General features: G+C 39.6%; 2 protein-coding genes across 6 annotated transcripts in view; both read left to right on the top strand.

Annotated features, from left to right (window-relative positions):
- The window catches only part of LOC109871059 (solute carrier family 35 member F5), a 33399-nt gene extending 26190 nt beyond the window's left edge, over positions 1–7209 (top strand). For all 5 annotated transcript variants that reach the window (XM_020461852.1, XM_020461854.2, XM_020461850.1 and 2 more), the window contains 4 exons: positions 568–658; positions 1118–1275; positions 1608–1708; positions 4673–7209. In XM_020461852.1, the coding sequence (XP_020317441.1) occupies positions 568–658; positions 1118–1275; positions 1608–1689 (331 nt within the window). In that variant the 3' untranslated portion in view covers positions 1690–1708; positions 4673–7209. The remainder of the gene's footprint in view (positions 1–567; positions 659–1117; positions 1276–1607; positions 1709–4672) is intronic.
- Positions 7210–9432: 2223 nt separating this feature from the next.
- Positions 9433–25375, top strand: part of LOC109871174 (G-protein coupled receptor 39-like) — a 28661-nt gene continuing 12718 nt past the window's right edge. The window contains exon 1 of the mRNA XM_020461999.2: positions 9433–10674. Within this exon, the coding sequence (XP_020317588.1) occupies positions 9888–10674 (787 nt within the window). The 5' untranslated portion in view covers positions 9433–9887. The remainder of the gene's footprint in view (positions 10675–25375) is intronic.

Raw genomic sequence — 25375 nt, 5'->3', positions numbered from 1 at the left:
TCTGCGGCCCACAAGAGAGCCCTTGGGGCCCCCAATTGGAGCCTATTACACCCACTACATGGGCTTTGTTTAACCAGCTAAACAGCTGCTCTTAGCGAAAATGTGTTTGGAGTTCCCTTTCTTGGAGGTCAAAATTATCTACCAAATTTGTATCTTATTTTACCTTACTTTAACTAGGCAAGTCAGTTAAGAACAAATTCTTATTTTCAATGACGGCCTAGGAACTGTGGGTTAACTGCCTGTTCAGGAGCAGAACAACAGATTTGTACCTTGTCAGCTCGGGGGTTTGAACTTGCAACCTTCCGGTTACTAGTCCAACGCTCTAACCACTAGGCTACCCTGCCGCCCCTCTGCTCATTTCACCTGATAAGACAAGATGCGGGAATGTTTTATTTTTGCTAATGTATGTGGTGTGCCTGGGAAGGGGTCCCTGGCCAAGAAAAGGTTGAAGACTGCTATAGGATGTTATGCAGAGTTGTGCATAAACATTAGATTTATTGCTTAAGGCTAGCATTTGATTGAATTGCTTGTGTTCTTTATAATGTTGTCTGTTACTTCTTTCCATAGGGGCTGCTTTCTCACCTCCTCCCTAATAGGCACACTGGCCCTCAGCCTCACTATCCCACTCTCCATCATAGCAGACATATGCATGCAGAAGGTAAGAGGGGGCACTATTATTGCCGGACACACATGTTGCCGTCACACTCTTTAGCATGACTGGTCTACCAAAGGTGTTGTGTAAAAATGGTTAATTGGTCTAATAGTGGGACTGGGTTGTGATGGATGCTATGTCACATGCCACTTAGCGTAATTCTGTTTTGTGACAGTGTATCATCTAGCAATGTGATGAGAAAGCTTTGTCTGTATAGGCAAAGTTTCAAATTAGCATATATTTTTGTGTGGCAATAGTTTAAAAAGTTGAGATGTCAAGACAATGCACTACTCTTCTATGAATCAGTCCTGAGATGGTTGGGATTGCTATACCTGTAGCTTTTCTTAAAAGCGTAAGTTCATTGCAAGTATCGGATAATGTTTCTGACCCATTGTTAGGCAACTGGCCCTTCCATCTATAAATGTGCTATTTAAGCAGCTATCACTGCTATGTTTCTGTCCCCAGGTGCGTTTCTCCTGGCTGTTTTTCGCTGGAGCGGTTCCCGTATTCCTCTCCTTCTTCATCGCCACTCTGTTATGTCACTACAACAACTGGGACCCTGTTATGGTGGCGCTACGAAGAGTGTTTGCCTTTATATGCCGCTCGAAACACCGGATTCAAAGGTACTAGGGAAACCACTTGCTACTCTTTGTATTGTGCTGTTAACTTGGCCGATGCTATGCAAGATTTTACTTTCACAATAATTGTAAACACACACACAGAATCACTCTTATATTATCCAAATCTTTGTTATAAAGTCTCTTCCCTGACATTGAATCAAGGACAATGGATAGCGTTGGTTACTTTTAGGCTTGTGGAGATCGTTGTATTTAAATTTGTTTGCCTTTATGACGTTAATTTATTTGCATTATTATGATGGCCCTCAATTTTAACCTGAATGCTAGTTGTTCCCATTCAGGTAGTGATTATGATCATGATAATCCTCTTCCGTCAGATTGCCAGAAGACTGCGAACAGTGTGAAAGCCTTATTCCCTTACACACCGTCTCCCATGACAATGAAAGCTTCTGCTTGTGATGCACCAGCCAATCACTAGGTAAGGAGACATCCAACTTCCTGTTTTTTTACGTCCTGTTACAATCTGAGGTTACCTGTGAAATAATAATGAATGTTTATTTTTTTATTTTAGAACTGTTATTTACAAACTAGTGTTTCCAATCAAGTAGTATACAGAGAATGGTCAATTTACAGTATTGATGAATAGCTGCATAAAAATCAAATCAAATCAAATTTATTTGTCACATACACATGGTTAGCAGATGTTAATGCGAGTGTAGCGAAATGCTTGTGCTTCTAGTTCCGACAATGCAGTAATAACGAACAAGTAATCTAACTAACAATTCCAAAAAAACTACTGTCTTATACACAGTGTAAGGGGATAAAGAATATGTACATAAGGATATATGAATGAGTGATGGTACAGAGCAGCATAGGCAAGATACAGTAGATGATATCGAGTACAGTATATACATATGAGATGAGTATGTAAACCTAGTGGCATAGTTAAAGTGGCTAGTGATACATGTATTACATAAGGATGCAGTCGATGATATAGAGTACAGTATCTACGTATGCATATGAGATGAATAATGTAGGGTAAGTAACATTATATAAGGTAGCATTGTTTAAAGTGGCTAGTGATATATTTACATCATTTCCCATCAATTCCCATGATTAAAGTGGCTGGAGTAGAGTCAGTGGCATTGACAGTGTGTTGGCAGTAGCCACTCAATGTTAGTGGTGGCTGTTTAACAGTCTGATGGCCTTGAGATAGAAGCTGTTTTTCAGTCTCTCGGTCCCAGCTTTGATGCACCTGTACTGACCTCGCCTTCTGGATGACAGCGGGGTGAACAGGCAGTGGCTCGGGTGGTTGATGTCCTTGATGATCTTTATGGCCTTCCTGTAGCATCGGGTGGTGTAGGTGTCCTGGAGGGCAGGTAGTTTGCCCCCGGTGATGCGTTGTGCAGACCTCACTACCCTCTGGAGAGCCTTACGGTTGAGGGCGGTGCAGTTGCCATACCAGGCGGTGATACAGCCCGCCAGGATGCTCTCGATTGTGCATCTGTAGAAGTTTGTGAGTGCTTTTGGTGACAAGCCGAATTTCTTCAGCCTCCTGAGGTTGAAGAGGCGCTGCTGCGCCTTCCTCACGATGCTGTCTGTGTGAGTGGACTAATTCAGTTTGTCTGTGATGTGTATGCCGAGGAACTTAAAACTTGCTACCCTCTCCACTACTGTTCCATCGATGTGGATGGGGGGGTGTTCCCTCTGCTGTTTCCTGAAGTCCACAATCATCTCCTTAGTTTTGTTGACGTTGAGTGTGAGGTTATTTTCCTGACACCACACTCCGAGGGCCCTCACCTCCTCCCTGTAGGCCGTCTCGTCGTTGTTGGTAATCAAGCCTACCACTGTTCTGTCGTCCGCAAACTTGATGATTGGGTTGGAGGCGTGCGTGGCCACGCAGTCGTGGGTGAACAGGGAGTACAGGAGAGGGCTCAGAACGCACCCTTGTGGGGCCCCAGTGTTGAGGATCAGCGGGGAGGAGATGTTGTTGCCTACCCTCACCACCTGGGGGCGGCCCCTCAGGAAGTCCAGTACCCAGTTGCACAGGGCGGGGTCGAGACCCAGGGTCTCGAGCTTGATGACGAGCTTGGAGGGTACTATGGTGTTGAATGCCGAGCTGTAGTCGATGAACAGCATTCTCACATAGGTATTCCTCTTGTCCAGATGGGTTAGGGCAGTGTGCAGTGTGGTTGAGATTGCATCGTCTGTGGACCTATTTGGGCGGTAAGCAAATTGGAGTGGGTCAAGGGTGTCAGGTAGGGTGGAGGTGATATGGTCCTTGACTAGTCTCTCAAAGCACTTCATGATGACGGATGTGAGTGCTACGGGGCGGTAGTCGTTTAGCTCAGTTACCTTAGCTTTCTTGGGAACAGGAACAATGGTGGCCCTCTTGAAGCATGTGGGAACAGCAGACTGGTATAGGGATTGGTTGAATATGTCCGTAAACACACCGGCCAGCTGGTCTGCGCATGCTCTGAGGGCGCGGCTGGGGATGCCGTCTGGGCCTGCAGCCTTGCGAGGGTTAACACGTTTAAATGTCTTACTCACTTCGGCTGCAGTGAAGGAGAGACCGCATGTTTTCGTTGCAGGCCGTGTCAGTGGCACTGTATTGTCCTCAAAGCGGGCAAAAAAGTAAGAGACACAAACATTATCTATTTTTGTCCAATGCTATTTGCCACATCATCAGGAAAACACTGGATTAACTCGCTTCTTATAATCACAACTTGTTTGTCTTTGAGCATCTGTTATGCATTTATCTAGGCCTACTTTATTAAATGTTTATACATAGTGTCGAGTGAGAGAGGTAGGACATGACGTAGAGGATGTTCATAATGTAAATATTTTAGATTAGACCATCGCCCACCCACTCCAAGGAATCTGGATTTTACCATGAAAAAATATATATTATTTGTTTTCCCTGTTATTGGTTTTCGATACATTGTAAATGAAGACATGGTGTCTCATATATGTGTCATTGGTGAATGCTGTATTAGAGCTACCCAAGGATATTGAGTACTTATTCCTATCCTATTCTGCGGTTCCAGGCTTATCCAGGATTTGTCTGATAAGTACCCTCCTAGTATTCTGCTGGATTTATGCTGATAATGATGTAGCTAGGTTTTTATCAAAGAAACCAGCTGAAGGCTGTCAGTGGTTTCCATAGCAAAAATTATGACTTATGATTATGATCAAAATGTAGGAGTACATCCATTTGTACCCTTCTTGGGGCATCAAACAGCCCAACCACCGGCAAGATGAAAAATGTGATCATTTGAGTGAATAACGGACACACGAAATGGCTGTCTCTCATCTCGCCCATTTTATAACAGAGTAAAGTCCATTACAGAAAAATGTGCGGTGCATGGGTGAGTCTGTTTATATTGGTCTCCAATAGAGAAAACTAGGTATACTCCTCAAATGTGTGTCTTTCTCTCACCAGATGGTGAATACAGCGCAGAGCAGCGCGCGGAAGGTGAAGTGACAATCTCAAAACGACCAAACAGAGACCTTACCCCCAGTGCCTCTCATTCAACCTATATATTCTCTGCAGTGTGGAGATGACCGATCCATCTCTACAAGATGAATTCGTTTTCCTTTGTACAACGTTGACGCGACTCGTCGTCGACTGAGACCGTGTGTGTTTTGTTATGTCGGATTTCGTTGTGTAAAAAGAAGGACTTTATGGTACTGAAAGTGCCAGCCTTTTATCAATGGCTCATACTGTCATGTGGCCTCTTGAAATGGTACTTGGTAAGTTTAAATAATGAGACAGAGGCTTCAGTCAGACCATAAGGAGAAAAGCAAAGGTATTGTTTTTGTTGTGAGGGGAAAAGTGCTCTGATTGGCTAATGTAGATGTATCCTCTTGTTGGTTTTCTATAGCCTCACTGCTTGTTCACAGGTGTGGGTTTGGAGCAAGCACAATTCAGACCTGTTAATCTAGAAATAGTATGGGTGGAAAAAGTTGGTCAAGTACTTCATTATCAGGCTGTTTAGGTGATTTACGAATCCGATTTACAGATCTGTCCATATTCATAAATGGTCTCAGAGTAGGAGTATTGATATAGGATTTGTTTAGCCTTTTAGATCATAATGACTATGATTATATGGACACAGAGGACTTGCACTATATCAGCAATGCTACTCTAGGTCACTTTTTTTAATACAGGTCCATTTGTGCAGTGCCTGCTCAGAATCACTGTGAACAAGCAGTATCTGGCGTTTGAGATTAGAAGAGAGCTGAGCACAGCTGTTGACTACCGCCTTTGATTTCTCCCCCATACTCTACATCCCTCTATCTCTGCTATCTCTGGCCCCTGGCAGCCAGGCAATGCTAGATCATGAAGGAAATCTGCGATGAAGACGTTTGTATGCGTTCTAATGTGAACTAAGACTAACCCCTAAACTAAGCTGCAATACAAAAGTTATAATGCTGCTGCCTTTTCAACTGAAAACAGATGCCATCTCCAAACAGGTGTAAATACTGTACTATGCCATGAAATGCAAATAAATTGTTACTTTAGTTTGTATTTCACATAATGACCCTTCTATACAAATAATAGCTTAGATGTTCTCAGATGTTTTATTCCACTTGTTTTTGTAAATCTTAACTATGTTATGACACTAAAAAAGGTGGCATGGATTTAAGACAGACCAAGTAAGTCGATTTTGCAGTATGTTTAACAAAAGCACTATTTGCCATCCAATTAAGTTCCCTTAGTCTTAATAGAGACCATTACCTAATAATGATCTGTTTTATCATTTCTACCACTCCTCGGTGGGCATTAGGAGCCATGAATGGAGACTTTATCTGATTTGATTATCTTTCAACAATTATTTTTAATGGTCAAATTTATGCCATGATAATGTTTGTATGTCCAACAATTGTATTTTAGACACATTTTGTTTGATCAGCACCTACAATGCAAATCAATCACCCACTCACTCTTATTCTGCTGCTGATTTAATTTGATGAGTAAAAGCATATATTTGTAGTTTTTTTGTCTCCGTAACCCTTGATGTACACCATGACAAGGAGCATGTTATCAATATTTTTCCATCAACTGTCAACCTGTGTACAGAACTTTATGGAGTGTTTTCCCAGTACTCGGGTGGATAGGACACATTTTATGACTGGCGATAATTGCAGGAAGTAATTACTTGCCCTGTAAAACAAAACAAAAAACAAAAAAAGTTCAGCCCCTTGAGCCATCTTTAACTTTGTCTAACTCAGTTTAAACTTTCACATTGTCAAAAAAAATATATACCTTAGCCAATAGCTTTTGTCACTATCAGCTGTGATTAATGCACAAAGGAAATCAGCTGTGAGATGTATTTGGTTGTTTAATTCATGGGGTTCCTGTAGTCTATTTATATTTGCAAAAACAGGAACTCTGGAACTGTACATCCTATGATAATTGGTAAGCTAAAATGTAGATATGAAAACAAATGATCATATCATCCATTTATGGAGATTCTTATCGATGGGCAGGGTGCCAGATACATAAGTGCATTGTTTGTAATTTTTTCAAAACTTATGTTTGTAAAATGTGTGTTTTCAAAAATCGAAGAAAAAAAACAATCAATGGTGCTTACGGAATGTGCATATATCGTATAAAGTCTTTTTTTCTCAGGTACTTTTACTTTATTTTCCTTTGTCCAATCAGATTTTGTTTTGATAAATGGATCTCTTTTTTAAAAGATGTATGCTGATTTATAAAAGTGTGATTATCATAGTTTACTGTATCATCACAAGCTCTTTTGATGGGAAGATTCACCCATTTTGAATGTTATATCGTTTTTGTGCATCTCTGAGCGATGTTCTATTTATTCTTGGGATCATGCACAAAAACAATGTAAAAAAAATAATAATAATAATAAATGGGTGAAGGTGAATCTTTCTTTTGTCTTTGTTGTTCCGTAAGTCCCTTTTCAATGTTATGCTGCACTATTAAAACTATGTGAAGATGTATTTTCATTCTTGTCTCTGCCATAATTGTCTTTTCAATGTAGGCATGACGCCAGTGCTATTTTTTTTGTAAGAATGATGTCTTTAATAGTGATTTTTGTCCTGGTATTCCCACCTTCTGCCTAAATGAAGATACTTATTTTTGCCATATCATTTACTATTGTGATCTTAAAATATAAACCTATTTAAATAAAATCACAAAAAATGTTGACTGGTCAAAAGCTGGAAAAGCTAAGAAATTCAAATCAGCATCACATCCTGAAATTCACATTATGCACTAGGAAGGTTTTCCAGCAGCTTTGACACCTGCTAAATTACTGAGTTATATTGGTCTACTGTGCTTCAAACAACATGTACTCACTACATGGCAGGTTGCTTAGGATTTGTTAGCCACAGTTTTGTGTTGTGTGTGTTGGTTCACACTTTTCAATTTTGTGTGTGAGGTGTTCTGTTACTGGACACAGGGCGGCCTACAAAAGACCCAAGGCTCAACCCTGGACGAGTGTTGTACACAAGATAGAAGAGTCATAGCGAGCTAACTTTGGTCAACTGACTTTAACTCGGGATAGCTGGTGACACGAAAGTGGTTTACCTTTTAGACATTTTTATATGGCAACGAATCCTTCAGAACTAACCTGCTCCGCGGCAGGTTAACTCAGGGCTAACCCCATTTACCCTGAAAGAAGTATCTGAGCCACGAGTTGAGGACCAACATTCCCTCTGTCTCGCAATGATTGCGTAATCATTCCCTTCATGGGGAAGACGACTCATCTTGGAATAGCCTGCAGAACTCCTTGCATCTTGATTCCTTGTTGCTGCCAGGGCAATTTGAGACTAGTATTAGATTTGTTGAATGAGAGGTGCATATGTTTTGACTGAATTAAGAAATTGTGGTTGTAATTTGGTGTGGCAGGTAGCCTAGTGGTTAGAGTGTTGGGCCAGTAACCGAAAGGTTGCTGGAACGAATCCCTGAACAAGGCAGTTAACCCACTGTTCCTAGGCTGTCATTGTGAATAAGAATTTGTTCTTAACTAACTTTTAATTTTGAAAGTTTTGTTTATTTTATTTCATAATTTTACAGTTGTATTGCTCTGCTTGGGCACCTTTGATAATGAGACCCTAGTCTGATTTCTCCTGACTAAATAAATAAAATAAAATTATATGGTATTAATCTAGAACTTAGGCATTTTAATATTACTGTTAACAAAAAAACTATCAAATCCAATCTAATCCATCCACGTGCGCTGAATACAACAGGTGTAGCTCATACAGTGAAATGCTTACTTACAGGCTCTAACCAATAGTGCAAAAAAGGTATTAGGTGAACAATAGGTACAACAGTAAAAAGACAGGCTATATACAGTAGCGAGGCTACAAACAGACACCGGTTAGTCAGGCTGATTGAGGTAGTATGTACATGAATGTATAGTTAATGTAACTATGCATATATGATAAACAGAGAGTAGCAGCAGTGTAAAAAGAGGGGTTGGGGGGGCACACAATGCAAATAGTCCGGGTAGCCATTATCAAATTATTGCATTGTGTGCCCCCCTATAAGGACTCTTATGGCTTGGGGGTAAAAACTGTTGAGAAAGTCTTCCCAGAAGAGGGGAGGCTGTTAAATCAGTAAAGGGGGGGGGGGGGGGGGGGGGCATGTCAATATTAATGCCAATGATTTTGGAATGAGATGTTCAACAAGCAGGTGGTCACATACTTTTGGTCATGTAGTGTACCTTGAAGAGATCCAGAGGCCCATTTTCTTCCCCCAGTCATGTGAAATCCATACATTAGAGCCTAATGAATTTATTTCATTTGACTGATTTACTCATATGAACTGTAACTCAGTAATATCTTTGAAGTTGTTGCATGTTGCATTTATATCTTTTTTCAGTATAGTTTAAATGTATGTAAATAAGCCTAAGAATAAGGACATGACCATAGTTGAGTTGTTCTGGCCCGTAGTCTCCTCTACATATAGGCTAAGGCCTATTCACCCAAATGGGAGGTGATAATGTTCGGGTAAGGAACAACTCTGTATGACTAAAAAGATGTGTAGAAACCCTTGGTCCCGCCTACACACAATCACCCTACCTTGAAGTAGAGCCATACTAGACTTGAGTAGTGATAACAGAACAGGGCTGTGATCTATCTCCCCTGCTCTGAAGTTTAATGTTTAACTAGTAGGAGGGAGGAGATCAGTGCCTGCTGTCAGAGTGCAGCTTGAAGCATGGTCCAAGCCATGTAAATCCACTTTCTGGAAGAAGAACTGCACGGAAGAACTGCACCTATGGCTGCCTACAAAACTCAAGTCCTGTCACTTTGAGGGCTTATTCACAGGGGTGTTTCTCGGAAAACCTGAAATGAGGAAGAAACTTTCTGGTATGGCTAATGTGATCCTAATATTCTTCTGTGATATAGTTTGTCTGGGCAACCAATTGGTCCGTGGTGAGAAATGTGTTGTGTCGCAACAAACGTGGGATAATCTACTTTTGGAATCAATCACAGTTTTAGACGACGTTGTCTGAAATCTATTATTTTATCTCTGAAAAATAAATTTCTCCCTGGCTGCTTGGATTGGATTTCCTCTTGGAATTCATTACAAAGACTCTGCCCTGCTGATCTGAAAAGCTTTTTTTTTTAAGTATATATATTTGGAAATCGAAACTCTAACAGATAAATCCGTTACTATGAATGAGGGGGAGGCCGAGATTTATAAGGAGAAAGACTGGAAAGATCTGGAGCCCAACTATGCCATTAAAATCTTCCTCACCATCCTGTACAGCCTCATCCTGCTCACAGGCATTGTGGGTAATGGAGTCACCATCCAGGTGATGCAGGTGCTGCAGCATAATGGCTACATGCAGAAGTACGTGACGGACCACCTGGTGAGCCTGGCGTGCTCCGACCTTCTGGTCCTCCTCATAGGCATGCCCGTGGAGCTCTACAGCGCCACATGGTTCCCCTTCACCTCCACCTCGGGTGACGCTTCCTGCAAGATCTACAATTTCCTGTTCGAAGCCTGCAGTTATGCCACCATCTTGAACGTGGCGACACTCAGCTTTGAACGCTACATGGCCATTTGCCACCCATTCCGCTTTAAGGCCCTGGCAGGAGAGCGAACAGGGGGCCTCATTGCTCTCGCCTGGGTCACGTCTGTGTTCGTGGCTGTCCCGCTGCTGTTCACCACAGGAATGGAGGGCCACGTCATAGAGCCAGACGTTGGGCCGGTCCAGAACCTGACATTCTGCACCAACCTGAGGGAGAGGTGGGGGGTGTACAGGGCCAGTATCTTTGTGGCGTTCATCGTGTACATAGTGGTGCTGGTCAGCGTTGGGGTCATGTGTCGGGGCATGATCCTGGTCCTTCAGAAAACCATGAGGCCCATGGGAGGAGGGGTCAACGGAGCAGAGGGCACACCAAAACACGAGAGTGCCCGGGTCAAAGCCGCCAAGAAGCAAACCATACTTTTTCTAGGTATGTTAACACTTACAGTATATACTCTACCCAAAATATCTAAAATGTTACCGATTGCAATTTGGAATGGATGTTGATACATTTTGTTAAGCCAGCTGGTGGCCACAATGTGTGTGAGTGCGTGTACATGTTTGTGTTACAAAGGGGGTGTACACCATTGCATTCCAACTGGAGTTGTTGAGATATGTCTGTCTGACTTCACCTTTGTTTACTTAACAGTGGAAACACCACTCTGGGCCATAACCTCTGATTGACTCCACAAGACACATGTTGAAACAAACCATTTTGAAATGTTATGACCATTCAAATGATTGATTTCCCACACGTCTTCTGTTTGGGGTGGTCTGTGCCATTTACCGTCCACAGATAATCTCAAGAGAACTCACACAAAGAACATTCTTTGTTTTGGTCATGTTATATTGATTTCACGTGTGGAAATAAATATAGTGCATTCGGAAATTATTCAGACCCCTAAACTTTTTCCACATTTTGTGACGTTACAGCCTTACATCTAAAATGGATTAAATATTTTTTCCCACTCATCAATCTACACACAATAACCCATAATGACTAAGCAAAAACAGGTTTTTATACATTTTTGCAAATGTATAAAAATAACTAACTGAAATATTACATTTACATAACTATTCAGACCCTTTACTCAGGACTTTCTTTGAAGCACCTTTAGCAGCAATTACAACCTCAAGTCTTCCCGGGTATGAAGCTACAAGCTTGGCACACCTGTATTTGGGGAGTTTCTCTAATTTTCTCTGCAGATCCTCTCAAGCTCTGCCAGGTTGGATGGGGAACGTCGCTGCACAACTATTTTCAGGTCTCTCCAGAGATGTTGGATCGGGTTCAAGTCTGGGATCTGGCTGGGCCATTTCAGGACATTGAGATTTGTCCCGAAGCCAGTCCTGCATTGTCTTGGCTGTGTGCTTAGGGTTGTTGTCCTGTTGAACCTTTGCCCCAGTCTGAGGTCCTGAGCGCTCTGGAGCAAGTTTTCATAAAGGATTTCTATGTACTTTGCTCCTTTGACCTCATGGCTTGGTTTTTGTCCTGACATGCACTGTCAACTGTGAGACCTTATATAGGCAGGTGTGAGCCTTTCCAAATCATGTCCAATCAATTGAATTTAGTTGTAGAAACATAACAATGATGATCAATGGAAGCAGGATGCACCTGAGCTCAATTTTGAGTCTCATAGCAAAGGGTCTGAATACTTCTGTAAATAAGGTATTTCAGTTTTTTAGGGTTTAATCCATTTGCAAAAAAATCTAAAAACTTGTTTTTGCTTTGTAACAAAATGTGGAAAAAGACATAACAAATAAGACATAACATAACAAATGTGGAAAAAGTCAAGGGATCTGAATTATTTCCGAATGCACTGTAAATACTACACAACATTTAGTATTCAAAGTTATTTCTTATTTTTTTCTGGACTGTATTATTGTATTTCCTTGTGTTGAATTGTTGTAAAGTACTTGGGTATTGGTAGCATGTAGCCTTGTATACATTTGTTCACAAAGACCGAGACATTTGTCTAGAATGGGAGGCCTGTAAATCCAACCTCTTAAGGATTCAACCTTTTTTTTCAATTTTCGCCTAAAATGACATATCCAAATCTAACTGCCTGTAGCTCAGAACCTGGAGCAAGGATATGCATATTCTTTATACCATTTGAAAGGACACCGATCCCTTAGAGGTTAACAATGTCTATAGGATTAACATGTGCGGCTACGTGCAGTCAAATCAGCATGTACTTAAATGTAAACTGTTTGCTCTAAATTGGTTACAGGGTTTTCAGGCAATAGTTTATCCCAACAGCAAATATTACCGCATGGCGAAGAGAATCGGAAGCCAATGTGAACATAATGTATGAAATTACAGGTTCAGTAGTTCTCTATGGGGGTACTTGCTGTGTAACCTAAATGAAAATGGGAAGTTTGGCACTTGATAATGTAGACGGAGAATTGTTAACCTCATATCTCCTCATAACTGCTCTCTACTCTTCTCAACCACCTATTCGACCCATTCAGAGTGGAAATATTCATATTTAAAATGCAGAAAACATATCCCTGCTTATTTTGCGTTTCGGTGTGTCAACATATTTGTCCACTTATCTATTATAAATTAATCAACTAAATCTGTTTGCAGGATGTCCAATATTCTAAGAAATCAAATGTAGCCTATGCTTACAGTAGCATCCAAGCTAACCATATTGTGTAAGCCATGCTAAATCATCATTGTGTTCACATTAGAAATTAGTATTCTCTTTAGTTACCTTGTACCTGTTTATCCTAAGGCTTCTCCATTCCTAAATCCCATCACAGCCCTTTCAGGCGACAGCAATCTCCACAATTGGTGGTGCCATCTCGGCTTCCATTCCACTACTAGCCCAGTGATCACTACTTGAAGATTTAACAGCTCATTGAGTGGTGCCTGAAGAGCTGTGTTTCAACTGATTGCAAGGTATAGATTTCAGTGCCTAGCTGGTCTGCTGCCTCTTGACAAGTGACAGGTCTCACTGTGCATTTGTTTTCAGAGTGGTGCGGTTGTATTCAGCAGCTAGTATTGCAACAGCATCCTTGAGTTTGTATTCCACTCAGAATGTAGTTAGCTTATGTACCAGTCTATGGTCAAAATAAATAAACAGTGTCATGGAGTAAGTGCCATTTTGGGAAAAACTGTAAAACAGTCCCTGGTTGATGGTTGCTGGTCTTGGGTAAAATTCTAGTCTGGGCTTCCGCCCAAATTTGCTATGGGGTGTTCATAAAACCCTCATTGTCTCATCTAGTCTTAATTGTGTGGGATGATTTATCCTGTCAGGATTTGTACCATCTGCTCCCTCTTTTCATTAGAAAGGGCTCGACTACATAATGTTCCATTAGCTTGACTGCAATTTAGCCAGTAGCTTCAGTAATTTATCAGCCTCCCAGTAAGTTGGGGAAGGAAGAATTCCTCAGCCAGTCTACAACAGTGTTTCTCACGAACTAGGCTAATGTGAGAGAATAACTAATGCAACCAGCCTGCTGATTTAAGTAGAGCGTGCAATGCTACCATTTCTAGCCACTTTACCTGTAACAAGATGCTGTCGTATCAAACACTTGTGCTTTTACTGTATTAACACAAGACAGACACATTGATGTACAGTAGCACATTGGTTTTAACAGTTGCATCCTCTTTTAAAACCTTATCCTAAACTTGTGCAGCTAATTCAGCAAAAAATATAAATGTATTAGCAGCTTCCCCCAAGCTCACTCATATGTGCACATATCACATGCATTATGCAATATATAATAGTATATTTTATATTATATTATATATTATATTTATATTTTTTATTTTTCAATTGGGAATGTGTACTTCTGACTATTCTCTTCAAGAGGTGATGATATTAAAACCAAATATTTATGCGATTTATTTAACCATCCCTTGAAAATGGCACATAGTTGGTTTTAATGGAGTTGGTGGTCTCAATGCCCCCCAGCAGCCAAATTGAATGCTATTGTGACTTTTTTATTGATAACGACCTTTTGAAACAGGTTGGGGCTTTCTTACTACACTGATCAAAAATTATTTACAGTTCATATAAGGAAATCAGTCAATTGATATCAATTCATCAGGCCCTAATGTATGGATTTCACATGACTGTGAATACAGATATGCATCTGTTGGTCACAGATACCTTAAAAAAGGAGAGGCGTAGAGATCAGAAAACCAGTCCGTATCTGGTGTGACCAGCATTTGCCTCATGCAACGAATAACATCTCCAATGCGTAGAGTTGATCAAGCTGTTGATTGTGGCCCGTGGAATGTTGTCCCACTCCTCGTCAATGGCTGTGCGAAGTTGCTGGATATTGGCAGGAACTGGAAAATGCTGTCGTACATGTAATCCAGAGCATCCCAAACATACTCACCAAACATGTTTGGTGAGTATGCAGGCCATGGAATAACTGGGACATTTTCAGATTCCAGGAATTGTGTACGGATCCTTGCGACATGGGGCCATGCATTTTCATGCTGAAACATCTCTGTGCATTCACATTACCATCAATAAAATGTAATTGTGTTCGTTGTCCATTGCTTATGCCTGCCCTTACCATAAACCCACCACCACCACCATAGGGCACTCTGTTCACAACTTTGACATCAGCAAACCGCTCGCCCACACAACACCATACACGCTGTCTGCCATCTGCCCAGTATAGTTGAAACCGGGATTCATCCGTGAAGAGCACACTTCTCCAGCATGCCAGTGGCCATTGAAGGTGAGCATTTGCTCACTGAAGTCGGTTACAACGCCAAACTGCAATCAGGTCAAGACCCTGGTGAGGACTACGAGCACGCAGATGGGCTTCCATGAGATGGTTTTTGACCGTTTGTGAAGAAATTCTTCGATTGTGAAAACCCAGTTTCATCAGCTGTCCGGATGGCTGGTCTCAGATGATCCCGCAGGAGATCCTGGGCATTGATGGTCTGCGGTTTTGAGGCCAGTTGGACGTACTGCCAAATTCTATAAAACAACGTTGGAGGCATCTTATGGTAAAGAAATTACCATTAAATTCTCTGGCAACAGCTCTGGTGGACATTCCTGCAGTCAGCATGTCAATTGCATGCTCCCTCAAAACTTGAGACATCTGTGGCAATGTGTTGTGGGACAAAACTGCACATTTTAGAGTGGCTTTTACTGACCTCAGCAAAAGGTGCACCTCTGTAATGATCATGCTGTTTAATCAGCTTCTTTATATGCCACACCTGTCAGGTGGATGGATGTATGCACAACATTTGAGACAAATAAGCTTTTTTTGCATATGGATAATTTCTGGGATCTTTTATTTCAGCTCTTGAAAAAATGGGACCAACACTTTACATGTTGTGTTTATATTTTTCTTCAGTATATTATCGGTGTTAGTAGAGATAATATTGCTTATCAGTAACTACACAGACAAGGGTGACAATATAAAATTGACACCAGCTTTAATTTATTCTAAGTATAATAAACCAATCATAAGTTAATAGGCAAATATATCGGAATTTGGATGCACTACGTGAAGTTTCCATAAGATGTAAAATATATAAAATAATATATTCTTAGTAATAATAAATAATAGTCACAAGGCTGTAAAACATTATCCTAAATATAACCCATCAACTTTCCACAACTTTATTTTACTATGTCAACATAATCTTTGTTGTAAATGTTTTGGGGCCGAACTGGTGGCAGAAAGAATTGTTTTCATTATTTAGGCTTTTTTCCCTGAACCACATGGTCTATGTATAAGAAACACATGGATAACATGGACACAAATATAAAGATCATGAAAAAAATATGAATACATATTAAAATAAATATGAAATTACAAAACTACCCTTTTGCATCCCTAGGTATTAATAATGATATCCCTGATATCATTATTTATACTAAACTATATCTATCAACTATTTCATACAAATGTATTTACATAATGATACATTTCTTGTTTTTACAGTCAAACTGATTGTTATACATTTTAATATATAATTAGCAAATAATGAAAAGGATGAGTAAGAATATTCTCTCAATCTGCTATTGCCTTAAAAGTCATAGCAGCTAATTACAAATCCAAATTACAAATCCAAATATCCATCCAAACCTGCTACATTTTCGATGGAAGCCAGTGCAGTGCTCTCGCTGTAGAATTTATGACTAGCTGTGCAGTTCATCAGGGTGTTGACGTTGAAGAGCTCTCTCACCAGACCGGAGGCCAGTCCACAGATACTGTAACTGTGATGAGGAGGCCAGTGAATCTGCTCTTCCCCTGCATGGTACCTCGGTTTTATGATGCCCCTTTGTCTTCTTCCTCTCTTACCGTAGTCACTGCCTTTGCCTCCAGCCTCGTCCCTTAAGCAAATCGCCCCTCTGACTCTCTGGCAAATTCTTGGACTCATACTCCTGACGAGTATGTTGGATGGACATTGGGGGAGAAATGACCTGGAACCTATTTTAAGTGATGATCTGTACATTTGTCATGCTTCTTTGACACAACTAACTTTGTCAATGAGTTCGGTGTATTCCTGGTAAAATATTTATTTTGGAGTCGTCTTAGATTGGGCATGTTTACTTTGGATTAATCTATAGCAGGTCTAATTGTACTGCTTCACATTTAAGAGAATGGTATTTTATGAGTATAAATTAAATTACAGTAGTATACACAATTATTGTTGCCTAATAGTATGTTGCATTAATTGCTGTCTGATCAACTTCACAGGAAATCTAATCTTTGAACAAAACCTCAGTGTTTGTTAGGGCTGATGAATTCTGAGATTGTTCGAAAAGCACCACTATTCTCTCAAGTGGAGATCAGAGATGAACAGTTGTTCTCATTCAGATTACAACAGATACTCAATCAAACTAATGTCCCCCACTTGAGAGAGAACAGCAGGCAAATCACAGCTATGTGTGACGTTTGTTTGAGAATATGCAAAACCCCACTTAACCAAATTAGAAAAGGATTTTATGCCACTTTTCAGCAAGTTTTTACAGTGATACTGTAGTTCAGTCGTATAGTTCCATACCTTGAAATTAATGCATGGAAGAGCACTGTTTCTCTCCCATTGTTTCTTTACCAGGCTATATGTTGTAAATGGTTAATGGGGTTAATGTTTGCCTAACTCTTAAATAGCAAGAAAACTGTAAAAATACACACACACACACACACACACACACACACAAAAAGTCATAGGCCATATGTGCAAAGTCATGACCATGTATTCCCCCTAAAGTGTGTTGTGTTTTCAGTATATTTGATTTACAGCACCGGAGCAAAACAGTTCTCCATTAGTATTCTCCACTGATACGCTAAATAATTTACTGTATATACTCTGTCAAGCTCATGCATGGGAAAAAGTTTGTATTCTTTACTAGAATTTGTTGGACTTTTTTGGCGTGTAAATTTGCCTTGTGCAAAGATGTTGAACCTTGTCTCTTACGTTGTAAACTGATCAATCATTCAGAATGCTTTTTTTGTGCTGTATCACTGTGTTTTGTGTTGAGCGGTTGAGGGACTTGCTTTACTCTGCTCCTATAAACTAACATAGTGCATTAGTCAATCTCGACTGCTTTTAACCAGAAGATATAATAGATATAATAAACTCCCTATAATAAACTTCAATTGAAAAAATATAAATTGTCTATGCATGTGTAGGCTTATGTATTTGTGTGAATGTTATCAGTAGGTCTTTATTAGTGCCTTTTCCTAGGCCTACTTTACTAAGATGTAGGCATATATACCGCCCTATGTACTGTATATTAGTTGATAACAGTGTATAGTAATTTGTTTAATTTTAAATGGGTGGCACATAGGCCTACAATAGCCTTAATCTGTACCTTTCTTCCCCATGAATCAAAGTACAAAACAATCAAATTATGCATAGCTAATTAGAAAGATACTGAATCCAACAAGTTTTGCTGAAATTCAATTGGATTTACAGCTTAAGTGCAACTAAGCAATATTAAGCAACTGGAATATTACAAGAGCCACTACACAGACCCTCAGTGCAAATGATGGCCATGGGTAAAAAAAAAAATGGGTGCCATTGCCTCCGGCTTATTTTAATCAATCTACTTCACCTGGCTTTTCCTCGCTCACCTCAGCATCATAGAATTATCATATCACTCTCAGCTACTATAAAATGCATAACTGCTTAATATTGAGAGACAGGAAGTGCAGCAGCAATACATTCAGAGATGCATTTGCACCATTTTCCTCCGTGTTATCGAGTGTTATTGAGTTTAGGGCCAACTTTGTGCTTGCGTAGATTTTTTTTTTATAACTCAAAGCGACATCCTTCTACAGGAGACTTACACATTTAAATATGTTTTAGCTTTGTGTATCATAGTATATTTCTCTGCTAGGATTTCAACTAAAGTTAATCAAGCTGACATGACAATATTGTAGTGAATGGTAAAAGCGCATTGCTGCATGCAGGTTTCGAATGCAGTTCTCCCATCTCGTAGGCAAACTTGCTTACTACTGCCAATATGGTTAATCTTTAAGAACACCTTCCTAATATTGAGTTGCTGAAATATTTTGTCTTGCCTTCCCTTCATCTACACTGATTGAAGTGGATTTAACAAGTGACATCAATAAGGGATCATAGCTTTCACCTGGTCAGTCTATGTCATTGAAAGAGCAGGTGTTCTTAATGTTTTGTACTGTATAGGCAAGGCCTATATAAGAGCTCAGATGGTGAGAGTAGTCAAAATGTATCTGTATGTGGTTATTCGAAGAGCTCACTGAAAAAACCCTGGCTGTGGTGATTACCGTTGTCAATTATCTCTGAAAGGGCGAGTCACGCCCCTGTCACTGTTCCACTTTACCTACAAAATAACTTTTAATCTCGAGCCGACTGTGACTTTGGAGAGTAATTAAAAGCAGTGTGCCACCTTGTTAAGTTGCTCACAAATCACAGCTAGGACACAAGGTTAATTGCTTTAGATATTTTTTGTCAGTCACAGGCAGCTTGCTTATCTGAAACGAATATAAATTTTGTTTTGCCGCCTTTAGCCTTTGACACGTGCCCTGATGTGAACATTCTCTTTCTGTGTATTATCTCACACTGGTCGAATAGAGATGTGGAGTGGTGAAAGCTGTAAGTGCTTTGAGGCATAGACATACAGAGTGGTTGGTTTGATTCCTTTCTCTCAGTTGGTGGCTTCAATATTATTATTTTTATAGTAGAGGGCAATTCCACGGTAACAAAATTACACGTTGACTCAGATTTTTCCATTTAAATGTATGCTAAACAACAACCCAATGATTTCAAAGTTTAACAAACCATACCAACTATGTACAAGGACTACCTTGAACAATTAACACAGAAAATGTCACAAAAACACATGTACTGGAAGAACTGTGCAGATGCAAATTTGGTAACAGAATTACGATAAAATCTCCCTCAGTTTTTTTATGCAACCACATTTTCCAAAAACTCTGAATTAGGATTCAAAGATGTCTGCAGAAAGAATGAGGTGTCAGCGATGACATGACACCTTAAATTAGAAAACATTTATTTTGGTTATTGAACTGAAGTAGGCTAAGTGGAGTTACATCCGGTAACAGAATTAAGATAATGGAATTGCATCATGGGTCCCTGATCTGTATTATACAGAAATGCATAATTATGGATATGAATGTCATTCTCTTCATGGTGATGTATCCTGAATAGGTACACTAAGGTAGAAATATGCAATATCCTTCTTTTGCATATTTGAGTATTGTTCAACACATTGGCAATTATTTTAATGAGTTCAGCCCCCAAACAAGACGACAAGACCAAATCTTAGAGTAGAGTATAGTACAGGGAAGTAGATATGTACAGTACAGTACAATTATTATCTATCTTGTTGCCTAGTCACTTTCAGATATTTTTAAAGATATGTGGGTATTATTTGGTAACAGAATATCATGGCAACGTTTCTTAGGCGAATAATTTTCCCAAAACTAAATGTGTAGATATTAGTTGGCAGGGGTCTTTACTACAACATTGTTGTGTTTCGATTTACGGTACCAGTAAAACGTTTGGACACACCTGCTCATTCAAGGGTTTTTCTTTATTTTTTACTATTTTCTACATTGTAGAATAATAGAGAAGACATCAAAACTATGAAATAACACATAAAAAAAGTGTTAAACAAATTAAAACTTATTTCATATTTGAGATTCTCTAAAGCACCCTTTGCCTTGATGACAGCTTTGCACACACCCTTTAGTAGTGGTTTCTTTGCAGCAATTTGACCATGAAGGCCTGATTCACGCCGTCTCCTCTGAAAAGTTGATGTTGAGATGTGTCTGTTACCTGAACTCTGTGAAGCATTTATTTGGGCAGCGATTTCTGAAGCTGGTGACTCTAATGAACTTATCCTCTGCAGCAGAAGTAACTCTGGGTCTTCCTTTCCTGTGGTGGTCCTCATGAGAGCTAGTTTCATCATTGAACTTAATGGTTCTTGCAACTGCACTTGAGGTCTGTTTTTGAAAAATAAGGCCTGTTTTTCTTTTGAAGCCAAAAGGAGGCTAGTATTAGGTACATTTATACCTATTGTAGACTGTGGTGATATTTTATATATGAACAATTCCGCTCAGTGTTTGAGATCAATTGACACCTTTTACCATGGATCATTGAGATTTATTTTAAACTGCAAAACCCTTACGCACCACTGCACTTTATATACCAGGGTTGGGTCACTCGTAGGCTCAGTCACTGATATAATTTTATTTACAAAGCCATATTTGGTTTATTACCATTTTATTTGGGCATTTTTATTCTTCACAAATGTGGTGGGTATTGTCTTTGTTCGCAGGACTTTATCCTGCTAACTGTTTCAAATGTCCAAACTGATTCCTTGACCGGAAAATGTTTTTAATTTGTTGTTTACGTATTTTGTTATGCTCCCTGTGATTTCTATGGTTTTTACTAGATTACTTGTAGTTTTTCATGTTGTCTGTCTGTTTATTTTAATGTATTTTATTTAACCTTTATTTAACCAGGTAGGCCAGTTGAGAATAAGTTCTCATTTACAACTGCGACCTGGCCAAGATAAAGCAAAGCATTGCGACAAAAACAACTACACAAAGTTGCACATAAACAAACATACAGTCAATAACACAGTAGAACAAATATATGTACAGTGTGTGCAAATGTAGGAGAGTAGGGAGGTAAAGCAATAAATAGGCCATAGAGGCAAAATAATTATGATTTAGCATTAACACTGGAGTGATAGATGTGCAGATGATGATGTGCAAGTAGAGATACTGGGGTGCAAAAGAGCAAGATAAATAAGAATAATTGTAATTGTGTAATGACTTGGTGCTGCCTATCTTGGCCAGGAAACTCTTGAAAAATATATTTAAAATCTCAGTGAGCCCTTCCTGGTTAAATAAAGGCTAAATAAATTAAATAAAAAAATGTATCCGGATTGACTGACCTTCATTTCTTAAAGTAATGATGGACTGTCAAGGAAAAGGGTGGCTACTTTGAAGAATCTCAAATATAACATTTGTTTAACACTTTTTTGGTTACTACATGATTCCATATGTGTTATTTCATACTTTTGATGTCTTCACTATTATTCTACAATGTAGAAAATAGTAAAAAATAAAGAAAAACCCTTGAATGAGTAGGTGTGTCCAAACTTTTGACTGGTACTATATATATTGTACATGTGATAAGGTCACACAGAGGGCCAGAGATAATTACAGACACCAGTGAAATTCTGAAGTACCTAAAAGGTCACTAGATGTCCTCTAATAAAATTCCATATATTCCTTGAAAGTTACCAACATTCTCGTAGTTTACTTATAAATGTATACAATTTCCAGTAATATACTGTAACCTTCCTTTGCAACCCTACCTCTGCCAGGAAGTTGAAACTTGGTTTTAGAATAACTGGTTATTCCAGCAAAACAATAACTCCAAGCACAAATCAAAATCCACAAAGAAGTTGATAATTGGCCCTCTCAGTATCCTCTCAGTAACTTGAAACCCACTGAAAACCTGTGGTTTGAATTGAAGAGGGCAGTCCATAAGCGCAGACAAAGGATATCAAGCATCTGGAAGGATTCTCTATGGAGGAATGGTCTAAAATCCCTCCCAATGTGTTCTCCAACTCATTTGAGAAAAACGCACAGGGCCGTTATCCAAGCATTGTAAGGAATTGAAAAGTATTGACATATGGGGTGTCAATAATCTTGACCCCTATCTTTTTTGGGGAAAAAGTATTACTTGTTATTAAAGGCGACACATACACTTATATGTTAATATTCTCTTTTAACAGAGGGTCCTGTATACCTGCTGTGTTTTTCCTAGAGATATGATTCAAGCCTTTTCCTTTGTGTGTAGATTTTTGAGAATATCAATCTCGTCTAGTCAGATATGAAGGAGTAAATAATAGAGACTAAACACATCAATATGGTCAAGAGAGGCAGATGGCCAGCTCCAGTCATGCAACAGGTAACATAGTCTAATTTTCTGCATCATGGAACAGTCCACAGTGTTAGTAGCTTAGCATTGAGGAGTGTTTGCTAATTTTTCTGTTGGCATGTTCAATTAGTCCTAAAGCGTTATAGTTGAGATTTATCATACCTACCAGAGCACTTCTGGAAGTCAAAGCTTTTAACAGACAAAAGGTGTGTTGTATGCCTTTAGCTTCCCAGTTGGCATATCAGAAGCGTCTAGCAAGATGTCCGTAAACTTACAAACAACTTTTATCCACTCTTTATTTCTTTCCTTCTCTCGCTCCTGACATCCCTTTCGCCTTCAGGCTGTGACTGTGAAATGACCTGGAAATAAAATCTGTTCCGTATTGCCACTCAGCTGTAAAATGCCTTGAGGACCAGCATGAGTCATATTGAGAGATGAATGGATGGAGCAAGGGAGGCATTCTTCTTTTTGCTCTGGACTGCAGCAACCCGCAGTCATTGTTTTCCATAAAGCATTGTTATGGGCCTCCTGTTTTAATCAGGGTAAAAACAATGGAAGCCAGGGCCCAGATTCCCTCTACAGCATTAGCATGATTAATACAGAGCCATTACTCCTCTCTGTTCATTTGGAGGTGTGAGGTAGTTAGGTGTCAGTGCCAGTGCCAGTAGCCGTGATTGGTGATCCTATGACACAGATACTACCGGTACCCCTTCTTTATATAGCTGCACCACCGAATCCACGGAAACTCGATTGGCTTGAGGCAACTTGACAAAACAGCTTTGTGGCATTGTAATAAGACAGTATTGTCATTATACCTTTTATGTAGTCACATCCTGCCTGCTATGCCAGTTGTAAACTTGATCAAAAACACTTTAATGTGGTATGACATCTTTTATGACATGACACTACCAGTCTTTTCAGATCCGATTCAGAAATTTTCCAATGCCTAGTGATTCTTCCGAAGAAATCACACAGGCCGTGTCCAAATACCAGTACTTTCGTTCTGAATAGTAGACATTTTGGGCATGCAAAAATAGAATGTTTTGTAGCGTGAAATTTGAAAAATGTAGTATGCTTTAAATGCCAGGATGTCATACTCAGTTCGGCTTCATCAAGTAAAATTCTCTGCACACTATAAAATAAGAGAATCATCTTTCCAGACCCACATATGTTTGAAAACAGCTGATAATCAGAGAGGGGGAAGGGTTCTCAAAACAAACGAATGGCGGGAATCAATTAAATTGCACACTAGATACAAATTATCAGTATGGATGACCGTAGTAGCATGTTGATATTTGTTGCTAGCTGTATTCGTTTTTCTGCTAAGCATTACATTCTAAATAATATGTATCACGATTACTACACAGCACAGTATGCCGTTTTAGTAAGTAGTAGGCAAGAAAGATTTTGGACATGGCCAAAGCAAATGTAGAAACTCTGTTTGCCTCTGGACGTTGCAGTCCAGTATCATTGCTTGGGTAAGTCTGGAGAAAAGATGCAACATAGAGAGAACAAAAAGTGATGGTCTATCAAAACAAACAGTTGCGTGTCAAAATCTCTTAAAAGATCAGTGCAATATCACTAATATCCTCTTCGGAATGAATGAAGTTGCTCGAGTGGTTTAACGACAGAGGATATTCTACTAGCTAGCAAATGAATTTGCTCACACTCGGTAGCTAGGGCAGCCAGTACATTTGTGACTGACAGACTTGAAAAAGACTGGAGATTTTTCCAGGCTTATAAGTGTCCCTACTGGATCCATAGACTTAGATATAATGAAGACATATTATCTTCCCCACACAGGCACGCACACATACGCACGCACGCATAAGCGCACACACACACACACACACACACACACACACACACACACACACACACACACACACACACACACACACACACACACACACACACACACACACACACACACACACACACACACACTGTGAGTTTGCTGTTTCATATCATATTATGCTTTTTATTACACTGTGATACTCAAGCACTTACAAACTTTAGGGCCTAAACACAAACTGTTATTTGCATGCATCTCTGCACCTCACATTTGCTTACAGGTTTTATAACTTGTTTGCAGTACGTAACAATTGTGGTGTAACCACCACAGAGCGATGTCTGGCCACACAATAGAAACAAAAGGCTCAATCAGAGATTCCAATTACAGAAGAGACATGGAATGAATTGGTTGAATAATCAGCTTTAATTGCTTTCTAATTAGTAGCTTGGCATATTGTCCATATTTACGGGGCTCTGTGGTGTCGTGTGTGTGTGTGCAGCAGAGGGGGCTGTTGGGAGGAGCTGTAGGAGGATGGACTCATTGTAATGCCTGGAATGGCATGAAACCACGTTTGACTCCATTCCATTTATTCCATTCCAACCATTACAATGAGCCTGTCCTCCTATAGCTCCTCCCACCACCCTCCTCTAATGTGCAGGGTTGGGCAGGTTACTTTCTAAATGTAATCCCTCACACTTACTAGTTACTTGTAACCAGCATTGTAATCAGTAACATCATTTTTGGATTATCCAAACTCAGTAACGTAATCTGATTACTTTACTTTTAGATTACTCTTCCTTTAAGACACTTTAGAAGAAGACAAAAATCTATATTACTAATTGAATGACATCTATTGCAGGACAAATCAATGTTAGAGTTTCATAACTGGCCCTGAATGGATGTTGCATTACTTTTTCTAACCCATTGATTGTACTACAAATAATA

The sequence above is a fragment of the Oncorhynchus kisutch genome, linkage group LG26, assembly GCF_002021735.2.
Source record: "Oncorhynchus kisutch isolate 150728-3 linkage group LG26, Okis_V2, whole genome shotgun sequence".
NCBI lineage: Eukaryota > Metazoa > Chordata > Actinopteri > Salmoniformes > Salmonidae > Oncorhynchus > Oncorhynchus kisutch.
Note: the sequence above shows the minus strand (reverse complement) of the source record. Positions and strands in the feature narration are given on the sequence as shown.